Source organism: Rutilus rutilus, assembly GCF_951802725.1.
Source record: "Rutilus rutilus genome assembly, chromosome: 19".
Taxonomy (NCBI): domain Eukaryota; kingdom Metazoa; phylum Chordata; class Actinopteri; order Cypriniformes; family Leuciscidae; genus Rutilus; species Rutilus rutilus.
The window spans coordinates 30,625,526-30,651,517 of NC_140232.1; the positions used below are offsets into that span (position 1 = coordinate 30,625,526).

The window sequence follows — 25,992 nt, forward strand, 5'->3', positions numbered from 1 at the left end:
AATAGTATAGGCTTGAAAGTCAAGAGGGAGTGAATTATTATATGATGAGAAAAGATCATAAAAACAAACATCGAGTCAGTATTGATTTCACGCTGACTTTAAATGACAGAGAAGGCTTCAGATATGACTTCTACAACTAACAGAGGAGCATCAGCATGTTGATCACGTGACAGGCAGTAAAGGATACGAACACCATTGACACCAGAGATTTTGAAGTCATCGATGAGCTGTACTACCCTCTCTCGTTTGGTGTCTGTGGGGTCGCTGTCTCGCACCTGAGGAAAAACTCTGTCAGAATATATATTCATCTTTGTTTTTAAATTCAATTAAAAATGGTTAATGTATTCAGTTCTCAGACTTACACATTTCAGTAGTTTAATCTCATCGAGTGCAGTCTCAGTGTAGTGCTGGGCACTTTTAACCACTTTCAGTGCCACAAACCGTTTCCGTCTACAGACAAACGTCACATATTGTTGAATTCACACAGTCAAACAGCATGTGCGGCTGGCTATCCATACATGACTATCTGGCTGCCTATCCATAATCTGACATCGGCTTACATCTCAATATTTAGAGATTGCGCACCTAGTTCCAGCAGTTTAATCTCAGGGATTAGGATTCGTGTAGATCCCAGCATGTAAAATACTCACTGTAGATCCCAGCACAACCATACAGTGGAGAAATGACCCCATCCCAGTTTCCTGACCACGTGATATCTGCCATTAAATAAGTCTCCAATCTTCACTGGATAATATCCTCCTGAAAAGAAATTGTTACATAGCATTCATTCAAACCAGTCATTATCATTCATTACTGCTGTAATAATAACGCGTATAGCTATCTATTTTACAACAGCTTTGAATGTAACTCATTCAATCAGAAATCAGAGATGGAAACATTTGTTTTGTAATATATGACCCTGGATCACAAAAACCAGTCACATGTCGCACGGGTATATTTGTGGCAATAGCCAACAATACATTGTATGGGTCAAAATTATTGATTTTTCTTTTATGCCAAAAATCATTAGGCTATTAAGTAAAGATCATGTTCCATGAAGATATTTTGTAAATTTCCTACCGTAAATATATCAAACTTTTATTTTTGTGAGTAAATGCAGCACAATCACGAACATAAATGGTCAACTTTAAAGGTGATTTTCTCAATGTTTCCCTTAGTTTCCAGATTTTCAAATAGTTGTATCTCGGACAAATATTGACCTATCCTAACAAACCATACATCAATGGAAAGCTTATTTATTCAGCTTTCAGATGTTGTATAAATCTCAATTTAAAAAATAATTACCCATGTGACTGGTTTTGTGGTCCAGGGTCACATATTAGTTGTTACTGTTATAAGACTTTTGTTTCATAAAGTGAAGCTGTTTTGCACCAGGGATATTATTGATAACTAAAACTTAGGGGTGTCAGGGTAAGGGTGTAACATGACGATATTTCTCGTTGAGGTGAAAGCGGTCTCGCGATATCAGCATGAAGGAGTTGAGTTTGTGGCAAAACCTTTTACAGTGCTTATCCTGTCTCATACTCAGAAAGTAGAACTGAAGTGACATTCGTTACAAGATACTAGGGCTGTCACAATTTCTCGATTAAATTTGAGGTCTCGATTAAAAAAAAATCCTCGATTGCAATTTCCTCATTTCATTTAACCAGCAAAATATCAGAAGTGGCGCATTCCACGGACGAGAATCAATGGACCGCTAGACTGGGTAAACCCGGCCCGATCTGCAGGCGATTTGATTTCGCCCTGCAGCTCAGGCTGGAAACCTGTACATTCTTCTATCCTGCTTCTGTTACAAATCTGCGGAGACCAATCACAAACTGGCTTATCCACTTGGCGCGCTATCGGCGGGTTTAACCCAATCCAATTCCTTTTAACCTCTCGACGATGCTCAATGGCTTCTTTAGTTTAGCAAACAAATCGCTCGAGTGGGTGTAAAAACCACTAACTTTCAAGTTTTTTTTGCACAACCTGCAAAAATCGCTCGATGCCATTGCTGCTTCTGCAAACCGCTGATCAATGCTACAAACCAACACGTTTGTTGACACGTTTCCTGAACAGAGTTTTCGCTGCAAAGTACGTCACCCGGATCGTTGGTCTGATTGGTTGAAGGACTATCCAATTGCGTACAGAGTCATTTGAACTATGCCCGTTGATCACGCCTCTTGTGCAGTAGAAAATACAGAGCAGACTCCCCAGACTAATGTTCAATCTTAAAAGATTGAGCTTGGTCTGGTGATAGCCAGACTAAATGGACCGCATTATTAGACCATTTTCTGAGGCAGCAGCCACTGCACGATATGTTAAAACCATTTCATAGTGTTATATATATATATATATATATATATATATATATATATATATATATATATATATATATATATATATATGCACTGCAGGTTTCTGAGTGATTTGTTGTCTTTTGTGATTTCAAATTAAAAGTTTAAACCCTAGCTCTGAGTTTGCATGTTTTGATGTCCACATATTCTTGTTCAAGAAATTAAAGGAGAACTCCGGTCAATTTTAACATTGAGCTCATTTTTTTGTACATTTGGAGTGCTGTCAATACAGAGAACAACGACAAAAATCGGTGTTGCCTACACCGAGTTATTCTATTTTTAAAATTTACACCCTATTGACTTCAATGGGGCAAGTAGTAAGCCTGCTTTTTAGCCTCTTAACATCCTTTAAGTGTCATTACAAGTGCACAGAAAATGTGAGTGATTCCTTCCGAGTGAACACGGGTGGATCTGACTGCAGTAGATGTTAGAGATATTAATAAAAATGAAGTTAATTCAGCCAGCGCTCATACCTTTGTTTACATCCTGTGATCATAGGTACTAAACCTATGCGCGTGAACTCGACAATTGATTACTATGGCCTTCCACCGAAAACAGGATGTAAACAAAGGTATGAGCGCTGGCTGAATTAACTTCATTTTTATTAATATCTCTAACATCTACTGCAGTCAGATCCACCCGTGTTCACTCGGAAGGAATCACTCACATTTTCTGTGCACTTGTAATGACACTTAAAGGATGTTAAGAGGCTAAAAAGCAGGCTTACTACTTGCCCCATTGAAGTCAATAGGGTGCAAATTTTAAAAATAGAATAACTTGGTGTAGGCAACACCGATTTTTGTCGTTGTTCTCTGTATTGACAGCACTCCAAATGTACAAAAAAATGAGCTCAATGTTAAAATTGACCGGAGTTCTCCTTTAAGTTGACACTATCGTACAGAAGTGCCAAATGTTAAAGATAAAGTGGATATTTGAATTAACTGTTGTAAAGTGTAACAACAACAATCACCAGACCGTTGGCGCCAGTGGCGTAACTTTGGTTTAAAGGGTTAGTTCACCCAAAAATAAAAATTCTGTCAGTAATTACTCACCCTCATGTTGTTCCAACCCCGTAAGACCTTCGTTCATCTTCGGAACACAAATTAAGATATTTTTGATGAAATCTGAGAGCTGTCTCACTCCTCCACAGGCTTATGGACAATATAACTTGCTGGCCCAGAAAATGTATTAAAGACATTGTTAATATAGTCCAAGTGACTCCAGTGGCTCAATCTAGTGTTTAAGCGTGGCGCGTCTGTGTTGCACGTCACCACGTAGGCTCACTATTGGGCGACGCTGGTCATGTGTGTGATACGTGGTGACGTGCAACACAGACGCGCTACGCTTAAACACTACGTGAAAAGACTTGAGGCCCAGAGAGAAGGAAATGAAAAGTGGAATAATGTCGTTATTTTTGTTTGTTTTTGCGCACAAAAAGTATTCTCATCACTTTATAAACTTAAGATTGAGTCACTTAGACTATATTAACAATGTCTTTAATACATTTTCTGGGCCAGCAAGTTATAGTGTCCATAAGCCTGTGCAGGAGTGATCCAGCACTCAGATTTAATCAAAAATATCTTAATTTGTGTTCCGAAGATGAACGAAAGTCTTACGGGGTTGGAACAACATGAGGGTGAGGAATTACTGACAGAATTTTCATTTTTGGGTGAACTAACCCTTTAAAAAGTGTGTGGGACAGGAGTGTGGGTGGGTGGGCTTGCTAATAGAATGCTAAATCAGTTATATGTACAATATATGTATACAATTACAATTTTCAGAGAAAAATAACATTACGATGTGCAGAAATCAATTTCAATATTACATTTTGGGTTAAATTTGTTGTTTAATGAGATATACTAATATATGGTTAGCGCTGAGAATTTTCACGTGAATAAATGCATAGACCAGCAAATTTTGCTTGTGTACTTTAATGGTCTATTGGTAACTTTCGGCAAGCGTGTCAGAGGTTCTGGGTACTTCTAATCCGCACCTGTATAGTTTTTTTTTTTTCATCAAAACCGAATATGTTCATCAGTGAGGCGTAGACATCAACATCTTCAGGTAATTAATTAACCTAGCTAATTTGATAAGTATGTTGTTGGAGAAAACAACATTTTCACTGTGTTGGTTGACGCTAATGTAGCATTTTTACTAGCATGAGTTAATGCGGTCTTCAAACGCTTTCGCAATTATCGTAAATACTAGTTTCCTAGTTAACAAATTCATAAACAAAATCATTACATGAATGCCCTCTCAAGTCAAACTTTGAATGCGATGAGCTCGTAATCACGACTTCAGAAGTGGGAAGTAGGAAATTTCAGATAGCGTGTGAAGACAGCATAACACTTGAGCCATTGGCTGCATCGAAAATCCGTACCGTGCCATTTATGTCAAACAAATAGTAACGTTAACATTGTGAGATGTCCGAAACCCTAGTGTGAAACCACTACGGGTAAACATTACAGTATACAAACATCACAGACAATGGCAGACAGCGACCAAGCACCTCTGGCATAATGACACTTCTATAAATTACTTAGTTTCTTTACAGTTATTGAGGCTGGAGGTTGTAAGGACGGTTTTGGAAGGTAGAGGATTTATTTTGTCTAATATGTAATACTTCTGAATAAATGAAAAAAATATTGAAATTGAGAGGTTTGGACTTATTTTTTTCACTGAAATAAATGTTTTTGTTATTACACAGAGAGTGAAGTACCGAAAAAAGGTACCGTTGGGTACCGGTACCGAATTCCAGGTTAAAATGTGAACAGTACCCAACCCTAGCTAATCTGAAATCTGAAATTAAATAAATATAAATATTAGATGAAAAACTTAAAACGAAAATATGAAATGTTGCCTTAGCAACTAACTGAAATAAATTATTTAAAATAAAATAGAAATGACAAAAGCACATAACAAAATGACAAAAAAAATTACTAAAATTAAAACTAAATCAAAATTTGAATGAAAACTATAATAGCATATATTTAATAATACTAAAATAACACTTTTTTGCACTGACACCAGATGTATTTTTTTTTTAGGAATATCATTTTTTGGTTTGCGTCAATGTCCCAAATAAAAAAGTGCTTTTAATTTGAAAAGTACTCAATTCACTGGATTATTAAAAACAGGCATTATCATAGGGATTAATATTTTAATATTTTTTCTTTTTCCCCAGTGTGAGTGATGAGATGCATATTTCTGAGACTTATATCATGTTGTTAGATTTTGGTGATATCGCCCATCTCTTTAGGTTGACCAACTTTATATATAGGATCAATAAGTATCTTTAGAACTGGTTATACAGAAAATATCAATTTAAAACTGATTTCTGATGATAATCCTACCTTTACAGTAATCTGTCGGATTCTCCTGCTCCTCGTCATCTGAGCCGAGTAATTCTGCTGGGGGCGGGGAAAAGTCTGGAGGGGGAGGGCTCAGAGCTTGTGGCGGGGTCAGCTGATTGGACGGGTCCTGTGGAGTGGGAGGAGTCGTGGAGAGAACTGAAGGTAGGCCCAGTGAAGGTGTAGTGAGAGAGGAAGGTGTGTCTGGAGACGAGAGGGCGCTGGGTGAGGAAACCACTGTGATGGGAATGGAGTGAGGGAGGGGGTCTGGAGGCTGGAGGTCCGGGGGGCTCTGGGAAAGGTTTAACGGAGGCGTCGGGGGCGACTCTGGAGGGGTGGCGGATCTGTGGATGGTGAGGATGTGGCACAGTTCATCGGAGGAGGGGATCTGGGGTCTGAAGAGCAATAAAAAAAGAGAATAAGAGGTGTTTTAACACAACATCGGGTGGTTGGCATCCTGTGTCAAAGTACATTCTTCTACATTACGTAACTTCTTTGTCGTCTCTGCCAAACACAGCCATGTTTAAAGGCGCAGAATGTTACTATTTATAATCAAGCATCACTGGTGACTACTTCATAAATAATACATCAACAGCTACTACTTTTCATAAGCAATCTCTAGCGGTGACTTTCATATCTAGGGCTTATGATCTCACTCGAAACACATATTCTTCGACCATCTGTGCGCTTCAAAAGATCAATGCACCATCTTAATATAAAGCCACACTGTGTCTCAGTCTGTCTAGCTTTTATTAAATAGCCAACAAGTACTTCTAAAGGGGTTAGCAACAGTGGTCAACCAATATGGGTTTTATCCAATCATGATATCTAAAGAGCAACGTGGCCATTATAATGGCAGACATGGACATTATACACAATGACATAGGATAACAACAGTGTTTGATATTAATGATATTTCATTAAAACATTAAAAGCATGCCATTTTCTGTCTGTGTTACTGGCATAAACAGTAATGAAAGCTGATGGTGTAAATACGATACTAAGAGAGCATGTGATATTTATGTAGGAGAAGCACATACACATCTGTTCTACATATCTTCTCGCTATTCCGGCCTACTTTTCCGAAAATCTGTATTGCAGCACTGCCATGGACCCTTTTCACAGACTGTGATGACAGGATAGTTTTTTTATACAACTACGTTTGTGTTTGGCTGAAAGAAGAAAGTCATGAGTGAGTAAATTATGGGATAATTTCCTTTTGGGGTGAACTAGTTTTACTTATTTGACCGTTTTAGCTTTTACTGAAATTTGGTGTGTACTAATTTAACAAATGTGTGAAAGTGATATCTGTACATGATCTGTGGTTCTTATCCATGATGTGTATTGTTCCGATTTTTCTTTTTTTCAGGGATGTGTTAAAATAGGTTCCACGTGCATGGACTGGGAAGGGAGGGCCATGAGTCAATATGCTTATCTGGAGAAGTGACTCCCATGGCCACCCTCCTATATATTTTTAGCAGCATCTCACAGAGCAGAAACCCAGATCTGGATTCTGCCCAGTTAGACACACTCACCCCAGCTCCAAACTAGAGATCTCCACTGCTGCTGCTTTGCGGTGCTTCTTGTTTTTCTTCTTCTGCTTTTTGCCGTGGCTGTTCTGGGGAAGGCTGTTATCACTGCTCAATACTGCCATGCATCAGAGAGAATATCATATAACAGAATACATATTAGACACGCTGTTATAGGCACCCCCACCCCCAATTCACTATGTATGAGTAACAAATGGAGGGCAATCCAGCAACATGCATAATCAGATCGAGGATATTACATCGTCAACAGGCTATATGACTTTACTAATCCCATGCATTTAGCCATAATCCACCGAATAATTCATTCGAAAAGAACAATCTGTGAAAATCCAAATATTAGATCTTCTAAACGTGCTCGCGCTTAGCCTTAACGCTAACACGGGCTCTAGTCATCAAAACAAGCGTCATTTTAACCCTCCGACAAGCAGACACTGTTGAATTTACACTCAAAACACATAATACATCCACAGACATTAATATGTATACGGCTGTATGGCTGTTTTTTAATAAAAACACTCTCACCGTTCATCGATATCATCGGGACAGCTGTCACCTCACATTCGCACATTCGCTTCAGCTGATTCTGCGCATGCGCACTGGGGCACAGCGCTGTATTGACAGCAGCTCATGCACAGTCCGTACAAACCCACTGTGCCTACATAGAATAAATACCAAATAATATTTTGATACAATTTTAACTTAGTTCTACTATTTGGCTCCTTTCATTTCTGAATCCAAATGTTCCACCCCAGACAATAAAGACTTAAAAAAAAAAAATATTTTTTTATCTGAAGCAAGAAATTATGTCATAATTTTCATGAACATTTTTCAGAATTTGAACAAAAATCCTATATATTTTTTTTTGTTATTGCTGCCAATAATGTAGCCTATGTCAGGCTGACCTCAGGAAGCATAACATTGTCTCTCTCTCTCTCTCTCTCTTTTTTTTCAGGTTTTTCATTTGAATTATTTTAGTAACCTAATGTTTAAAATAGCCTATTTCCACTATATTTAGCTAGGCTATTTATTTTTAGGCACATTCTAAACCTGTAACAAAACATATTTTTCCACCTCCTTATTGAAGCCGTGTTAACTTTTTTTTTCCAAACGTGACTTACAAAATAAAACATGTAAATTATGTGTGACAATTTTCGGTAACTCTTTACAATAAGGTTCCATGGAACTAAGAATAAACAATACTTCTACAGCACTTATTAATCTCAGTTAATGTTAATTTCAACATTTACTGATGCATTTTTTTAAATCAAAGGTAATATCTGTTAATATTATTTATTATATGCATCTAAGATAACATGAACTAACAATGAACAGTTGTATTTTTATTAACTAACATTAACAAAGACTCATAAATACTGTAACAAACACATGCTCATTGTTACTTAACTGATTAACTAATAGTGTTACCTAATTTTCACGAAAATGGATCAGAATTTGTGCAATCCATCCATTTAAAATATTGGCTGCATCAAAAATCACACTTTCCTATATAGTAGGCAAAAAATAGTAGTATGTCTGAATTCAAAACATACTTTTACAGCACCTACTCAAGAGAGCATGTGATTTTGGACGCAGCCGTTGTCCCAAACTCTTTTTTTTTTTTTTTTTTTATGTCAACAGATATACAAAACTCAAACCAGTAAACACATCTTCACTGTTAAAATTATAGCTTTATTTTTTTTCCCCAGATACAAATTTCCATTTCACTCATTTTAACATTTCGGCTCCCAATTTCTCCTGATTGGAGAGAGCAAGTCTGTCCAAGTAAAAAAAAGAAAGAAAGAAAGAAAGAAAGAAAAAAAAAGAAAAAAAGAACATGTCCTCTTCACAATATGTACAGGCACATATACACAATTGTTAGCAAACTATACACAATACAAATACAAAAGAGTAAGTCTTTAGACTGGGTTTAAGTTCTCTTTTAACCCCAACTTCATTAGAAAATTACCATATATTATTATTTTTTTCAACCCTTGTATAAAAGTTGTGTAAAACTCGGTGCCGGGCAAGGGCTCCATGTACACCAACAATTCTCTAAACAACGGTCTGAATTGTTTATCTGCAAAGATACAAAGCTGTAATCCACGCAATTGGCAAAACAGTAAATCGCAAGACTGTACAAAAAGATTTTGCTGGATTCTCTCAGAGAAAAGTGCACATAACAGGAGATTTACTAAAAAAAACCTCAACATCATGTACGAAGCGCTACAATTACTTACAAACTCTCATGCATACACACACACACACACACACATTCTCAGTGTTTTTATGAGAGCCATGCACTCACAACGCAGTCCATCGAGCGACCTCTCAAAAAGCATCCCAATCAGAAAATCCAATCAAATCTCAAGCATGCATCAGCCTATAATAATAATCAGAAAAATACACCAAGAGGCCAAACACATTCAACAACGGGATAATAAACACACAGAATGAGAAAACTAATACGTTTCCCATTTTTAAAACCCAACCCTGCGCATACATTATAATGATGAAGCCTAATAGCTCAAAATCACATCAATAAATGCAGGAACAGGGAAGCCTTCAAAAATACATTTGAGATGTCTAGATAGCATTAACTCCATTATTTTCAGTTTTATACACGTGTTGAAGCACGTAACATCAGCTTTATGATCAAACTACAAAAAAAATGTGACATTATGGATAAGCCAAAATGTAAACACAAAGTGCTTCAGGCAAAAACAAATTATAAGAAGCTAAAAAGAACAGATGCACACACACACACACACACACACACACACATAAAATGCAATTTACACCATCACGGTGAACGCAGATCACTCCAGGAAATGAGCTGGTAGGGCAAACTAGAAATGAATTAGGTTACACATGAGTGTTTGTACTGAATCCATTGAGAATCCTGAGACTCTGCTTCATGATCTTTACAACAGGCAACAGCTGTGCCACAGTTCATCATCTTCTCCATTTGGCAAGTAATGTCAAGCATGTTTACTTGGTAGACATTATAAAAAGTAACAAAGAAGGCACATTTGGCGCTCGTGTATAAATAAGCATTATTTACAATATAATAAGTTAGTTTCTATTCAGTGTCGGACGTACACAACTCTCAAGCCAACTGCTGCTTTTCAAATCGTCGGGACCAAGCGAATAAAGACGCTTTTTCTCCACTTGTCAACCCCAAATGTCCCAGTTTTGTTTCAATATCTCCCAAGAAACTGGACATTTCCAGCTGCACTTCAGTTTTCACGCATGAGACTGAATCTTTGAGGATTGTGCTCTCTTGTGCTGTTAAATTCAAAGCATTAGGAAATCAATGCCATGTGTAAGTGTGGGTGAATCTCACAAACACTCCCAAGGTCTTATTTCATGCTTAAATCAAATCAAATCATTATCTTGGTAACACTTTACAGTAAGGTTTCATTAGTTAACATTAGTCAAATACTTTAGTTAACAAGAACTGATGAACAATACTTCTACAGCGTTTATTAATCTTAGTTAATATTAATTTCATAATACATTATTAAAATCAAAAGTTGTATTTGTTAACGTTAGTTAATGCACTGTGAACTGTTAACATTAAGATGAATAAATACTGTAATAAATGTATTGCTCATTGTTAGTTCATGTTCATTAATACATTAGTTAATGTTAACAAATCAGACCTTATTGTAAAGTGTTACCGACATTTTATTTTGATTGAAGAGAAAAAAAAAAATCAAAAGTTTTTGTGAATTCTGACATTTTTACAAGAATTACGATACAATGCTAAAATAAAAATAATAATGATATATTGGATCGAGTGTAAAAATATTTTGTGCAAAATATAAAATATATATTTTTTGTTGATTTGAGAGTGAAATGTAGCCTGGACCCATATTTTACAGGGATCTATCACAAATCTTGGGCGTGAAGGTGCATTAACGTTAAGATCAACTAAAGTTAACCAGGCTACAGTGCTGCAAATCAGAATTCAGATGAGCACATTTAACAATTTTGTATCCCTGTGTGAGAAAGCCTAAGATTTGAGATCCTTACAACAGCAGAAAACTTGAAAACTGTGACCGTTTGTCTTTCTTTTGCATGCAAACATAAAGCTACACAAAAACACACACACACAAATATTGTGCTCTTATAACATGTTCTGGCACTTGTGTGCATAGACTTACACCACGGCCCCTGTAAAAGCTTAATACTTCTTTTGATCTGCAATACTAATGTAGAAATGTTAGTATAAAAGGTTAATACGACACGGCCAAGGACAGTCTTTTGAGTTTCGGATTTGATAGTGGAGGAGGAGAACATTTCTAATCCTGGAACGAAATACTCCATGTACAGTAGAAGTACATGTGGGACTTGTCCACAGCGCTGACGTGATTGTAATGGTTGAACGTGATGGGTTTTGTTGAAACGGTTCATGAAACTCCATACAGAAGATCTGATCACTTGAATGGAAGTAAAAACAATATAAAATGTGTCTTTTGAAATGCTTCAGTAGTGTCATTAAAATAGACTTGGGTCAGAGAATTTCAAATGAGTAAACTTCACATATACAGCAGACCCTTTCAGACATACAAGCTCACACACACACACACACACACACACACACACACACACACACACACACACACACACACCATCAGTCAATACTCCTTTGAGTAGTTCAGAGTCTCAGTCTGAAAAGCAATCCTTCTCCAATAAAAATTCCATTAAGGATTTATCGAAAGATAGTGATCATTACTTCATTTCCTGTTCCCTTTTGTTAAGAATATACAGCAAGTTTATGTGAACGGCTGTGGAAGCACGCAACGGTTTGACGTAGCGGTAGCAATACATCAGCCGATCAATCGAAAAGCACTGATCTGATGTCTCTCAGATGTGATTATTGATGAGTTTAGATGGTAAAAGGTCAAAGTCTAAAGGTCAGTGACTTTATTCTCCACCAGGGCGGCGACCTGCTGAAGCCGATACGCCAACTGCATCTTTTGACCCGCAGCGTCTTCCTCCAGAGACATGATAATCTGCACATAATGCAATATGACAGATATATTCATTTGCTCTAACACAAACAACATAAGAAGGTTGAATCGGTCCCATACTGACCTGATCATAGTATTTGTTGATATATTTGTACAGCTCATGCAACGCCACCAAACTGTTCATCTCGGATGCAAAGCTCTGAAAACAGACAGATCAGAATCTTAAAATAGCAAGTTTAAGTGTTTATGATGAAGAAATAGAAAAACATTTTAAAAAGGAAGGAAAATTTAGTTCAAAACTCAAAAATAATTTACCATATACATTTATACAAAATTTAAATATGTTTAAAATTTGTTGCACCCCATAACATTTTTTTTTACAAATAGCAATAATAATGTAATAATTTACAATTAATTCAAAAAGATCTTGCACCACATGAAAAGCTGTTTATTTTACAAATAGCAAAAATTATTAATTAAATTTGTAAAAAGATTTTACAATTCAAAAAGTTGTCGCATCACATGACGTGTTTTTTTTTTTTTTACTAAAATCAAGTTATTTATTAAAAATAAAAAAGAATAAAAAACAAAACACCACGACATATCAAATAAATAAATAATAAATAAACATTGTAATTCAGAAATTGAAAACATGATCAGCATGTATTCAAGTAATGTTTAATAAATTAATAAAAAGTGTCACATCATTGACCTTTAAACTAGACATTAACTCCCAGATTCTCAATGTGGTTTCATAATTTTGGACCCTGCTGTCTGTTAAAATGTAAAAACACAGTCAGAGTTTCATTTAGAACAGAATAAAATTCAGTCTCACCCCAGACAGCTCTGTGAGGGTTGAGTTCATTTCCTGGTAACAGCCAGACACGGCGTTGTGAATATCACTGTAGTACCTGCAGGAGAGGAGGAAGCTTTATAGCACCAAATATCATCAACTTCCTGTATCCATTTCAGTGCTAATAGATTTGAAAAGGGCCGTATCACTGTGTAACGTTTAGATTCCTCACCGCTCCACCAACTGCTTGTATCGTGGGATTTCTCTGGCATACAACAGCTTATTTACTGGAGAATCCTGAGGACGAGACACACGACAATGAGCTCCTTTCAATGCTACGGCATCTGTGAGCTTTTGCTTATTTTCTTTTTCTCTTTCCTGCCCTTGTTCATCTTCTCGCTCTACATGCACACTCTCTACCATAATGAGGTCACCGCTAGAGAGGTCAAGAGGTTAATTGCTGTACTGACCCGGCCCACTTTGTGCTCGGATGTAGTGCAGGAATCAATGAAGGTCTGTGCGATCACGGAGAGGACGGCATCCACGCTATCCGTCACCTGCACGTCAAAGACAAACTGAGGATTCTTCAAGATGTTGACCCAGAAACGCAAAGGCAAACTGTAAGGCGAAGGGAAGACAAGAGTGCGTTTAAATTAACATTTAACATAACGAACATAGACACATGAGGGTTCTCCAAGACCATTCCAATCATTTGCAATCACAGAGTAAGGATTTCTAAAAATCAATTCAAATCCAGAATGATTCACTAATGAATCATTCAGACCAATTTCTGAACCAGTTCGACCAACTGATGGGGGGGGAGATAATGATTTTACAAGCTTTACACAAGGACAGTGACTATTAATATTACAAAATGGAAATATGTACAAAAAATTATATTCACTATAGACATTTTCAGATTTCACAAATTTCCAGATCTTTTCAATTATCTTTGTAATAAATTGATTTAAAACATTATTCAAATTCAGACCAGCTCTATGAGTCATTCAGACCACTTTGAGAACCGCTTTCACTGAAAATAACCCATTCAAAGGAACGATTCCGTCGGAAATCAGACATCAACGTGTCTTGCGAGCATGTTTTATTCTACATTAGTAATATTTAGTCAATAAAATATATTAGATTGGAGTAACAAGAATTTTTTTTGCATTTGTACTTTAAAATGGATTTCCTCTCCTATTGACCAATGAATATCCATCACTTTACCAGTAAATCAAGATTACTGGATAAAGATTTAAAAACTCCCAATACTTTTCTAGACCTGAAAACCACATTTCCAAATTCCCTGAATTTCCCAGTTTTTCAATAACTATAGAATGACAAAATGAATGTCTTAAAAACACTAACAATCAAGTGAAACTAAATATGTCCACTTCAAATGTCATATTTAATCTAAATTCCTGAGCTGTACAGCTCAAAACCCTTAATTAAATAGTTTTATAGATGTAGGCAGTTATGCCGACCTGTTTGTTTTCCAGATGTGAACGGTCTCTGGGTCATCGATGCCGTGTTTCTCTGCCATGTCGTCCAGGAAGTCAAAGAAGAATCTGACGGCGATGGGTGGAGGCCGTTTCGTACTCAGTATGGCTACAAAGACATCATCTACAAACTTCTGCAGCGTGCCCTGAAGATACACATTTATAAACACATAGCAGCTTTCAATCACACTGACAGTCAGCAGCAGAAGACACATCTCAAACAAACATAAGCAGCGGCAGGATCCGTTTGAAGTGTTTTTGTGTATGCCGTTTTAAAGATGACTCAATCACAAACATCCCACTTACCTTCATTGAAAGCAGTCGTGTAAGGTAGATCTCAGGAATGGCTTTTGCCCGTTCTCTCTCTCTCATGCTGCTCTTCCTGTGTTTGGGGATCTCGGCATCTTCGCTCGGTTTCACCAGATGCCACAGCCGAAGGCCTTCCTCCTCCTCTCCCTCCAGCATTGGAGTTTCTACAGCAATTGCAAGGAGCAGACCAGATATCAATACAAAATATATCATTTTTGCTCTCAGATGGTGAGTAACGCAGTGAATAAAGTGAAAAATAAAGTGAAGTGATAAAAGATTCTTTTTTATTGACCAAAAAGTATTCAACTTACTCTCTCCAGTCTGGTAGACCTGATTTACTCCAAGAGAACTCTGGGAACGAGGGATGAGAGCGACGGTGGCCCCGTCAGGTACCTGAGAAAACAAGAGGAAAGAGACAGACTTAGAGCTAAATCAAGTCAACCAACTCACAAAATCAACAAAATCAACCAACCAACTCTCAAAAATCAGCCATCCAAATCAAAACATCAAACAATCTCACAAAATCAACAGATGAACTCAAAATATCAACCAACCTACTCTCAGATTACGTTTACACGACAATGATATGCTTAAACCAGAGAAGTTTTGCCTTTGAGTTTTGACACCATTGTCAAAACGATCCCCATTCACATGGATCCGCGAAAAAGCCAAAAAACCCTGTATTCTGCTGCCAGGCCATTAGATGGCGATGAAACACTATACACTGAACACGTAATACGCATGTGCATGACGTCATCGTCTTCAGAGATTCACGTTTTTGTTGTTTACACGGACACCGTTTTCAAAAACGTGCACTTTGAAACCCGTTTTCAAAAGTTTGCGTTTTAAGGCACCAAAAACACAGTTGTCATGTAAACGAACAGCCAAAATACATAATTTTTACGTTTTTAGTTGAAAACGGTGTCGTGTAAACAGCCCCTCAGAATCAACCAACCAGACAATCAATCTACCTATAAAGAAACAAGTCAACTATCCCACTAACCAATTAGCCAACCAGTCAATTAACTAATCAGCCGACCCACATTCAACCAACCAACCCATTAATCAACCAATTAATCTGAATGAACTATACCTTGTAGTGCTGTAAAGTGTTAATCCGTTTCCAACGACCCTGAACGATGCCTGTGACATCATCATCAGACAGAGTCAGGTGACCTGCCTGGCCAGATCGCCACTCTGAAGGAACACAATATGCAAAATATGAAGCTTTTACAAATAAACCGAACATAGTAGTGACTAGCCTAGATGTATCTGCCAAAACCGTACCAAGGTCCAGTGAGTCTGCGGCTGGTCTCTGGGAGAATGGCGCTCCTTTATAAATCTGGTCCAGGATTTTGTCTTTAACCTGAGTGATGGTGTCAGTGTCCAGAACTTTAACAGGGCAGGGCTGGACCTCAACACCACTCTTCACCAGCACTGTCAGAGTCTGAGATGGGAAACACAAACTCTTGTCTTATTCGATTTATTCATTTAGGAGATTGGTTTTGTGCAGCATTGAGATGGAAGTATTACAGAGACACACCACAGAGCAGTAGTCGATGTCCTCTCTGAGCAGGTGGCTGTCGTTGAGAGTGCGTTTGGCTTTGCCCGTCACTGCATCCACTGGTCCTTTATCTACCTGGTATTTAATAGCCCTGTACAACTTGTACAGAGGCTCACCAGCAACCTCCTGCACAAACACACGCACACATTTACATGCATTAGCAATTGCATTTATGTCTGTCACAATAAATCTTGAAGATGAAGTTTTATGAGGAGATGTTTTATTAAAACCATAACCCATGAGAAGTCTAATGTTAAGGCCCCAATATACTTGATCAACAGAACAAACTGGCGAGACATAATTTAGAACAAAATCAGACCAAAACAAAGTTAATTTTGCGTTCGTTTCGGGAGTTTGAAACAGCCTGCCAAAGCGAACTTTCCGGAAAAATTGTCTGGTAAACGCCTTCGAACTACCATTGGTCTGTGGCGATTACATAAGGGTGGGTGTGGCTCTGAGGCTCCGCCTTCTTTGACGTGGAAATCTCCGGTTCATTTCTTCTGTTCAGGAAAGCGCGCAGCACATATTTACATATTCATCTAAACTCCGCTTTTATCATTGTGGGTGGCGTCGGGATGTTTGCTAACAGGATATCGCTGCAAAGGGATTTCGAACTTCTTTTTTTACCCCTGAACGAAGAAAGAAAAAGAACTTTGCTGCGAGTATATTGGGGCCTTTACAGTGATTTTACCACAGTTAAGATACAAAGCAGACCTCTGTGAACATGGTAAACAGCAACAGCAATATAGTAAAAGACATCTAAGAAAAATAATCATATATTATTATTATTATTATATTATATATAATAAAAAATATATATATAACAATAATATATTATTTATTAAAATCTTGAGAAAAATGTGTGTCACAAGAAATAGATTTTAATGAAATAATAATAGTTATAATACTACAGATCTATAAAACTATAAATATAAAACCTTTGATTATTCACTCTCAATCAATGCAAATGCATAGAATTGAAGCCATCACATGCTCTGATACCTTGAGGAAAGAGTAGAGACAGATGGACATCCAGTTGGTCAGCATCTTTTCCACAACCGTCTCAGTCCTACAGATGACAACACGCGTGTTATATCACTTCAGATTAGATTTACTATAATCAGATCAGGACGGATCAGACCAATTGTTGTTTTTTCTTGTTTGTAACAAACACATGATGTATTCTTTTGAAATTTTTGCATTTATTTTATGTGAGTTGGAACCTTGTTACATTATTTCTATTGGGCGTAAAATAAACATGAATAAATGCAGATATAGTAGTCTTATTAGTGTACTTATTATTACTTATTGAATATTATTGATGTGTTCTTGAAAACATACACAAAGCCACAATACAGCATAACCAAATTACATTTTTGAATTACCACCTGCTTTGTGGGAAAACAGAAGGTCAAAAAGGCACAAAATAAATGATATAATATAATAGGAAAATTATACATTAATTTGTTGATCTGAATTTCTATTAATATTTTTGAGCATACAACATCAGGATCTCAGTGACTCCAAACATAAAGATAGTAAATATCAATGCCAAGGTCACGCATATGATTCAAAGAACTCTTATACTGATAAAAAGTTTGTTTTGGGTAAAATAACAATAATAAAATGTATGCCAAATAAATAAAAGGTGAATGTGAAATACCTGCGCAGCATGAGTTTGGGGTTCTTGGCCACATACTGCTGAACTAGATCCCCCAGTAGGGTCTTCATAACATCAGTGAAGTATTCCAGCTTATCATGAAGGGCCATCGTGAGAAGAGACGCAATGTAACCTCTGTCCCTCTGTGAGAAACTCTGCTGTGCCTCCAGAGTGTGGATGAACTAGAGGAACCCAGAGGAGAGTTTACCAGCAATAGTGCCACAGATGTTCCCTACAAGAGCATACTAGTTTGACCAATTTCAATCTAACAGTTCGAGCTTTCAAAAAACTGCACTCGTAAACATCAACAAAGCCTCAGACTACGGAGATGGATAAATATTTAAAATGCTGAAGTTCAGCTCTGAAGTTTCTTCACTGCTGCCTGACAGCTTGGCAGTTTAAACGCAGATAAAGCATGAAGAAGATAGCGACTGAGAACTCTCTGTGCTAAACAGGCATCCAGCTGCATTAATGCAAATTGAATATTACATTTGCTTTCTTTTTCATCCTTTGTTTAGTCTTTGAGGTGAAATCATGGCTCCAAAAACAGCCACTGATGCACTAAATACGCCAGCGGCATAAACACTGTAATTACACTCAGCTTTCTTTTCCTCTACAGGAAGCTGGAGCCGAAATGACAGCACAAACAAGGCACTTCACTGACCCGTATAAGGAAGAGTCTGTTGTTGAGCAGGTTGTTGAGCTGACCCAGGCCCTGCTCCACCGTCTGCCTACGGAAATCAGGCAAATCCAGATTCTGACTCAGTGGCGCACCCTTCTGGCCGGGGAAGAAAACGCGCTCTGCATATGTGCGGTAATCCAGAAACGGGATACCAGGACCACCAACGTCACTGCTCAGATCCATCATCTCCGTCATCAGATCTGGAGGGCAGCAAACAGCTCGTTTAAAAAGGTGGATGGCAGAACATTGATAACAATATCATTTTTCATTTATCATATTTCAATAAACAATTACAAACCACATTGTGTTTCCAAACACCATAGTATTATAGTTACTACTATAACTGTTACTATAATGATGAAATATTATGAAAGCGGTTTATGAGAGCCCTGTGTGAAGATTATTTATTATATATAGTAATCTTCACACAGGGTAAACAGCTTTCACAATTTGTAAAAAATGATACAAATATTTAATTTAGATAGATAGATAGATAGATAGATAGACAGATAGACAGACAGACAGACAGACAGACAGACAGACAGATAGAAAAATAAACACGTACACTGAATAATGTATAGAAAATGTCAATTAGCCACTGAAAAGTTTCTTAGAAGATTATTTTTTAACCAACAAGGCAGAAGTCGGACCTTTCAAGCATCATAAATCATCATCTCAAAATATCAGCAGTTTAATCAGCCTCACTGGTACTTTTAGTCTATGACTAATGGCTTCCATGGTATATTATAGCAAGGGCAAACCGTATGGATGAAAAAGTCCCGTCATACCAGTGAACTCTTTCCTGCACTGGTCTCCAACATTTATCTCCAGAGTCTCCAGCTGCACCAGAACCTTTTTATAGTCTCTCAGAGCCTGTTTACTCTTCCGCCTTTACAAACAGAGCGAGAGCAAACACAGGGTTAGAGCACGACCGCTAACAAATGGATACCATTAGAATTCTTCCTGAGTGCTTGGATTTGAGTTCACGGCTCATCGCCATGACGACAAGCTCAGAAGGGTGAGGAATCTGCCACCTGAATTCACTCTACCTGTACATGAGAATGATGACCAGCACGATGAGAACCACCACCGCGGCCCCCGCTGCCAGGCCGATCTGAGCCGCCAGAGGCACCGGTGAGTGTAAATCGTTGTCGTACTGCACCCGACCCAAGTCAAACGCCAAGTTTCCCATTAACACCTGAGTGAGACACACACACATAGATGTTAGCATGTGATGGCAAAATAAAGACACAATCCTAAGCAGGTGTGATAAGACACAGCGAGAAGCAATAAATTACATCTATTTAAACAGACTGGTTCCAGGCCACAGTCGGTAGTAAAAACCTCATTTTCACAGCAGAGATATTTTTACTATTTAAAACTTGACTCTTCTGTAGTTAAACCGTGTACTAAGATCGACGGAAAATGAAAAGTTGCGATTTTCTAAGCCTATATGACTAGGAACTACTCTCATTCCGGCGTAATAATCAAGGAACTGTGCGGCTGTACCATGAGTGCAGCAGGCGTAATGATATGACGCAGCGCCTGAAAATAGTCCCCAGCCCGGTAACTTCTTCCAACGTGACCGGGACTAAGTTTGTCTAACCTATTAGACCTATTTTCAGGCGCTGCGTCATATCATTACGCCTGCTGCACCCATGGTACAGCCGCACAGTTCCTTGATTATTACGCCGGAATGAGAGTAGTTCCTAGTCATATAGGCTTAGAAAATCGCAACTTTTCATTTTCCGTCGATCTTAGTACACGGTTTAACTACAGAAGAGTCAAGTTTTAAATAGTAAAAATATTGAAACTCTGGTCATTTTGAAAGAAATGCTACTGGACTCATCAGAATCAATGATCTGTGCTAAGCTATGCTAAAAGTGGTACCGTCAGACCCGGAGTTCGGCTGAATGGATTCTAAAACGGTAAAACTCAACTGTTTAACTCTGGGGGAGATGTAAAATGAGCATATTTCCGAAAAAAGTGGAGTATCCCTTTAAAAAAACTAAAATCAATTGTTTTAAAAGTGAATTTGATTTGAATTACAATGCATTGAAATCATTTAGATTAAAGTGAGTATACAAATGGATTAATTTTGATATGTGCAAAAATGTACATTTAACAGTGTTACTTTTGATGTTTTTAAAGTTTAACTTAAACAGCAATGGTAATCTAATAATAGATGATATTAACATGCACAATTGAATATCCAAAATAAACCAATACGTTAAAATCTCTAATTCCCTATTGAAAAACACTACGATAGACAAGTCTGCTAAAAAGTGCCTCTGTCAAACATCACACATGTTCTAATTGGCTCTGGTTTGATCACTTAATGCAGCATTTCACTTTCTGTGTGGATATAAAAACTGTGATGCTCAAAACTTGTCATGTTGTCTGACTAAAACTACCACACCCTGTATTTGGCGATTGCACCAGAATAAAAATAACCTTTTGGTTATATAAAAAACAAACAAAAAAAACATGTGCACTGAAACAACTAAAGTCACTGGATTCAGACTGACCGTAAGCTTGGGTAAGTCATCGTCGTCCAGGGCGAGAGGCTGTTCCTCAGGTGGTTCGCAGTACAGGTGCGTGTTATCCAGAGTCTTGACGTCACATTCTTCCTTCCCCAGCCGGGCCAGAACTTCCTCTCTGCTCATGGCCAGAGTCAGTCCCTTTCCCTTCAGAGACAAAACACACGTCCTCAGTCACTTCAACTAAATTACTACTGCTTTGGAGCAAAACAACAGGGTTATTATAGTTAACAAAAAATTACTGTTAAAATCATTTTTGTTAATTGAAATAAAACTATTTATGCTACTGCCCCTATTATGCTATTTTAAAGCTCCCTAATTTTGTTTTGGAGGTCTCTTATAATAGGTTTACGTGCATCCAAGGACAACAAATTTTTCTCATAATATACATACGGTTTGATCCTACTCTGCTCGGATTGGTCAGCTGGCCAAGTGTGTTGTGAATGGTCGACAACTTACAGCACGCGTCAGAAACTAAACGACTAATATCATATCTGAGTTTCAGCTCTAGAGGCTTCCATAGCACTTGTATACACTGTGATATGAACAGTAACGATGGCATCGGTTTTTCCCGAGTCTTCATCCTTTTGAAGTGCCAAGTGGATTTGCTTCCGCAGCCCAGAAAACAGCATCTTCTTGACATGTTGACAACACAAACCAAACTCTTCCAGTCTCAGATACAACTACAGTGTTTGAGGGTCAAAGTAGACATTGCTCACGGGCAGCCAATAAAAACCATAGACTGGCATTATGCAAATTTGTTGCAAACCTACGAAGGTTTGTGCAGGAAGTAAGATTGGAATTACTGTTCAGAAATGGTTCTTTCTTATGGGAAACAATAATTTCATTTTTTGTGCACTTTGCAGACCTTTTACATTCACAAACAGCTCCATTACACAATACATGAAAGAAATATCTGAAAAAAGCTAAATAGGGGCAATTTAAAGTAAAGTAAACAAAAATCTGAAATGCTTCCTTTTGAAACTAACTGAAATAAGTTGAAGCACTGTAATTACAAATTGGAATTGAATAAACAAATGAAATTAAATTAAGCCTAAATAGTAATATTTAAAAAGAACAAAAAAAACACAACAAAATAAATGAAAACAGACACTATAAAAATAAAAGTTTACTCAAAAACTATAATAGTACTAAAATAATACTGGTTGACCCTAAATGATACAGAAATGCATGCACCTCTACTGCCAGGACTCCTCCGGGTTTGAATCGGATGGCTGTTCCTTGGGATTCACTGTTGAGCTGGAACAAGTCTGGGTTTGGGTGGTACGTGAACGGCTTGTTCTTGATGGTGTGAAAGTCGATGTGCACATTGTCCATCTCGAACCACACTCGCACGATCCTGGATTTCGGTGGCACCTCTGGGCTCTTGCAAATCATTTGCTCCGAGGAAACGTTGGTACACAAATTCTGACTCTGAAGACAGAAAGAAACATATGCACTTCTGCACTTCCGAGAACATTTTCTCTCACGGGCTTGGAGAGTTAAAGTGTTCAGATTTAGTCAAGTAAATGATTAAACCATCTCTGAATAAATATTTGAACCTCTGAGAATGAATCAAATGTATAAGTCCTGTTTGCATTAATTTTGAAAACAAATTCTGTGTTTGACATGTAAAATTGGTTGAAGCAATGTGTGAAATGAGTTTCCTGACTGTTTTACCATAACCAAGAGACTCCTGGCAGAAACATGGGCGTATCGACGTCTTCTGACTTCAAAACTCTCTCTAGGCTCATAAGAAACTGACATCTTCGGGTGCTGGACGACATTTAGGTTTTGGCCGGTCACGTATATAACACGTCCACCCCTAAATTGAAATGAAATCGTTAGAGGAATACAGTCTCATGATGCAGATGAAGGATGCGTAAGAGTAGGACTTGAGCGCACGCACCCGTAGAAACTCTCAGTAGGTGTTGCGTCAATAATCACTGGGTCGTCCATATAGCTGAAAAGGACACTATCCAAAATCCTCTCTGCTTTTCCAAACACAACTTTGAGTGGCACTTTTCCAGTTTGGTTTGAGTGACTGGTGCGACAAATCAGCCTCGTGTCACTCACTTCATTGCTTATGGGGGGGAAAAAACAGAGAGAAGACTTAGTGTTCACACTTGTAGTTCGGTTCAGACCAAAAAAAAAAGAAAAGCATTTAGTCCTGGCCCGTTTAGCGTTCACATTGGCATTTTAACACCAAACCTAAAGATACTGAACCTAAAGGGGTAGGGATATGTCCATAATGTTTGGTTGGCGTTACGTGACAAAATGCGCTCGCTGTATGTGCGTAGCCTACATATGATGGTATTTTGACCAGCTGAGAACTCATGAAGAGCTTATAAAATGTGTAAAGGAGTCAAACGAACGAAGATCTGCTGCGAGGAGACGCGGTTCTGATGCCTGTACCAAACAGTGATACTTCAACATTATGTTCTTTCTAAAAACAAATATGCTTGAGCGTTCTGTTGTTTTTAGGGTCGCATCTTGTGACACCATGTCCTTTTTTTGGTTCGTTTACATGTCTTTGGTCAATGTTGCGTTCATATTTCAGTCGAACTGCACCAGAGCTTGTTTGGAAGCGGATCGAGACGCATCTTTTCAGCGTTCTCGGTCCGCTTGTTTGGTGCGCTGCACACCAGGGTTCGGATAGCAGCGTTCACACTTATTCAAATGAACCGCACTAACAGAGCAATCGCACCAGAGTTCATTTTAATCGAACCAAACATGCCAAGTGTGAACACACCCTTAGATAAATGCAACTTGCAGCATCCTTTCAGTAAATTACATTTGCATTTTCCATCAATAAACAGATTAAAGATATTGGCACTCACATGCGACAAGGCTTTGAGCCCAGGAACGCCTGCAGGCCAGTGATTTGGTCACTCTTTTGTTCTGTTCTTTGTCCCGTCAGGAGCTGTGACCCGTGCACCGTTATTGTCGTGCCCCCAGCCAAGGGCCCTTTTTTGGGCACAATCATGCTCAGCTGTGGGTCCTGATATGAGAACGTCTGCTGGGACTCTCCTTTCTCTGAACCTCTGACGGTGATGATGACCGGTCCGGCTGTGACATTTGCACTGGCCTGGAGCTCACACACAATACTAAAAATAAAAATAAAACAATTATGCATATATGAATTTTGACGGCAATTTCTCATTTTATTTGATGCACTAAAACAGTCATTCTAAGAGAGGCGTTGCACCTGGTGGAAATGCGATAGGCCTCAGGCAGAAGTCTACAGCTGACCCCTGCCACCGTCACTCCTGCCTGGACGTCCTGGAAGTTCTGGCCTAGGTTCGATCCCTGGATAGTCAGCAGTATGCCGCCCTCTAGAGGACCGGTCAGTGGCTCCACCTGTACACAGATATAAGGTCAATAATTGCAGAGAGTAGTTTGACAAAATGACCTCTTTAACATTTAAAGGTGCAGTAAGTGATTTCTGTGAAACACTGTTGATGTTTGAAATCAACCCAAACAAATGCCCTCCCTTCATTGCTCTGCCCCCAAAATGCACAAACACACAATGCAAGAGTGGATGTCTCTTTATCATAGCTAAAGCAAAGCAAAATAATGCATCGCAAAAAATAAAGCAAAGATGACGAACAAATGACAGGGAAGAACATACACAAGAGTATACACAAGCAAGAGTTGGTTGTTAGTCACCAGCAGCACAGCAGCTCCAGACAAACACTGACACTCAAAACTGTCCCGTTACTATAGCAAACATTACAACAACAGCATAACCAATGTTATTCATGTATGGAGCAGAAACAAAGCAACCTCTGTGCCCACTGACTAACCTCTCTCCAGCACTGGGAAGCTTTTCTAAAATTAACCTAAAGCTCTTGCCTGATCATAACCCTTATTTTCCCAGGGACATTCCTCTGGCCTTTTCTCTTTTGTGATGTCTGTTACGGCAATTCATTTGACTTCATGAAATATATGTGCTTGCATGACAACAGATAATAGTTTAGTGGGAAAATTACCATGTACTGTGTCCAAATGTGAGCTGAAGATGTCTTTGCAATAAAAGGTGTTACATGTCTACTCAACATCCTGCCATTTTGAAACAGTTCCTCTTTTTCTGGGTCAAGAGAATAAGACAATAAAATATCCTTATATGGTATAGATGTTCTTCCTGAATTAACATAACAGGAAAACAACAGAGTAATGCGCGAGTGATGTATAAAAAGGCGGGGTTGCCCTTCGCAGCAGAAAACTCTGATTTCTGTATGTGAATGGCCTTCTTGCAAGAATAAAGTACCTCAAAGACAAATGGGTTTGGTTTTCATTGCAGTCTCACCACTAAATAGATCATTTCTGCAACATGTCTCTCAGCCATCTCTCTTTCTATAGTCTTTCTTCAGTTCAAATCTTCCTCTTGCTCACTCTCTCTCCTCCCCCATCATGAGTGGACACGCCCCCTGAAGTTGATTGGCTACAAGTGTGGTGTGATGCTCAGGCTGATCCACTTTCAACAGCGTTTCTCAGAAATTGCTTACTATACCTTTAATTGACCTTTTTCTAAATTCAATTTAAACGTAAAAAAAACACACAGAGTGTCCTTAAATGTATTTAGAGACCAAAATTAACACCCACCAAGTGTCGCATGTGACTAATAATTGGTTTGCAAAAAATCAGTACAATGATAATTATTTAGGAACTGGTGAAATAATAATAGGTTGGACTGGCAGTGCAACAACAAT

At 38.2% G+C, this 25,992-nt stretch overlaps 2 protein-coding genes across 6 annotated transcripts in view; both read right to left on the minus strand.

Annotated features, from left to right (window-relative positions):
* The window catches only part of srpk3 (SRSF protein kinase 3), a 28,980-nt gene extending 21,083 nt beyond the window's left edge, over positions 1-7,897 (minus strand). Inside the window, exons 1-6 of the mRNA XM_084390490.1 lie at positions 7,780-7,897; positions 7,243-7,354; positions 5,711-6,102; positions 651-759; positions 363-450; positions 188-275 (exon numbers count right to left, since the gene is read on the minus strand). Of these exons, the coding sequence (XP_084246616.1) occupies positions 188-275; positions 363-450; positions 651-759; positions 5,711-6,102; positions 7,243-7,354; positions 7,780-7,825 (835 nt within the window). The 5' untranslated portion in view covers positions 7,826-7,897. The remainder of the gene's footprint in view (positions 1-187; positions 276-362; positions 451-650; positions 760-5,710; positions 6,103-7,242; positions 7,355-7,779) is intronic.
* Positions 7,898-8,930: 1,033 nt separating this feature from the next.
* Positions 8,931-25,992, minus strand: part of plxnb3 (plexin B3) — a 78,587-nt gene continuing 61,525 nt past the window's right edge. For all 5 annotated transcript variants that reach the window (XM_084390484.1, XM_084390482.1, XM_084390483.1 and 2 more), the window contains exons 14-35: positions 24,489-24,640; positions 24,121-24,387; positions 23,190-23,363; positions 22,961-23,105; positions 22,478-22,714; positions 21,269-21,427; positions 19,790-19,938; positions 19,529-19,629; positions 18,723-18,940; positions 18,062-18,240; positions 17,401-17,467; positions 16,378-16,524; positions 16,122-16,281; positions 15,928-16,031; positions 15,146-15,227; positions 14,832-14,998; positions 14,511-14,671; positions 13,497-13,644; positions 13,259-13,323; positions 13,069-13,144; positions 12,358-12,432; positions 8,931-12,275 (exon numbers count right to left, since the gene is read on the minus strand). In XM_084390484.1, the coding sequence (XP_084246610.1) occupies positions 12,171-12,275; positions 12,358-12,432; positions 13,069-13,144; positions 13,259-13,323; positions 13,497-13,644; positions 14,511-14,671; positions 14,832-14,998; positions 15,146-15,227; positions 15,928-16,031; positions 16,122-16,281; positions 16,378-16,524; positions 17,401-17,467; positions 18,062-18,240; positions 18,723-18,940; positions 19,529-19,629; positions 19,790-19,938; positions 21,269-21,427; positions 22,478-22,714; positions 22,961-23,105; positions 23,190-23,363; positions 24,121-24,387; positions 24,489-24,640 (3,138 nt within the window). In that variant the 3' untranslated portion in view covers positions 8,931-12,170. The remainder of the gene's footprint in view (positions 12,276-12,357; positions 12,433-13,068; positions 13,145-13,258; positions 13,324-13,496; positions 13,645-14,510; positions 14,672-14,831; positions 14,999-15,145; positions 15,228-15,927; positions 16,032-16,121; positions 16,282-16,377; positions 16,525-17,400; positions 17,468-18,061; positions 18,241-18,722; positions 18,941-19,528; positions 19,630-19,789; positions 19,939-21,268; positions 21,428-22,477; positions 22,715-22,960; positions 23,106-23,189; positions 23,364-24,120; positions 24,388-24,488; positions 24,641-25,992) is intronic.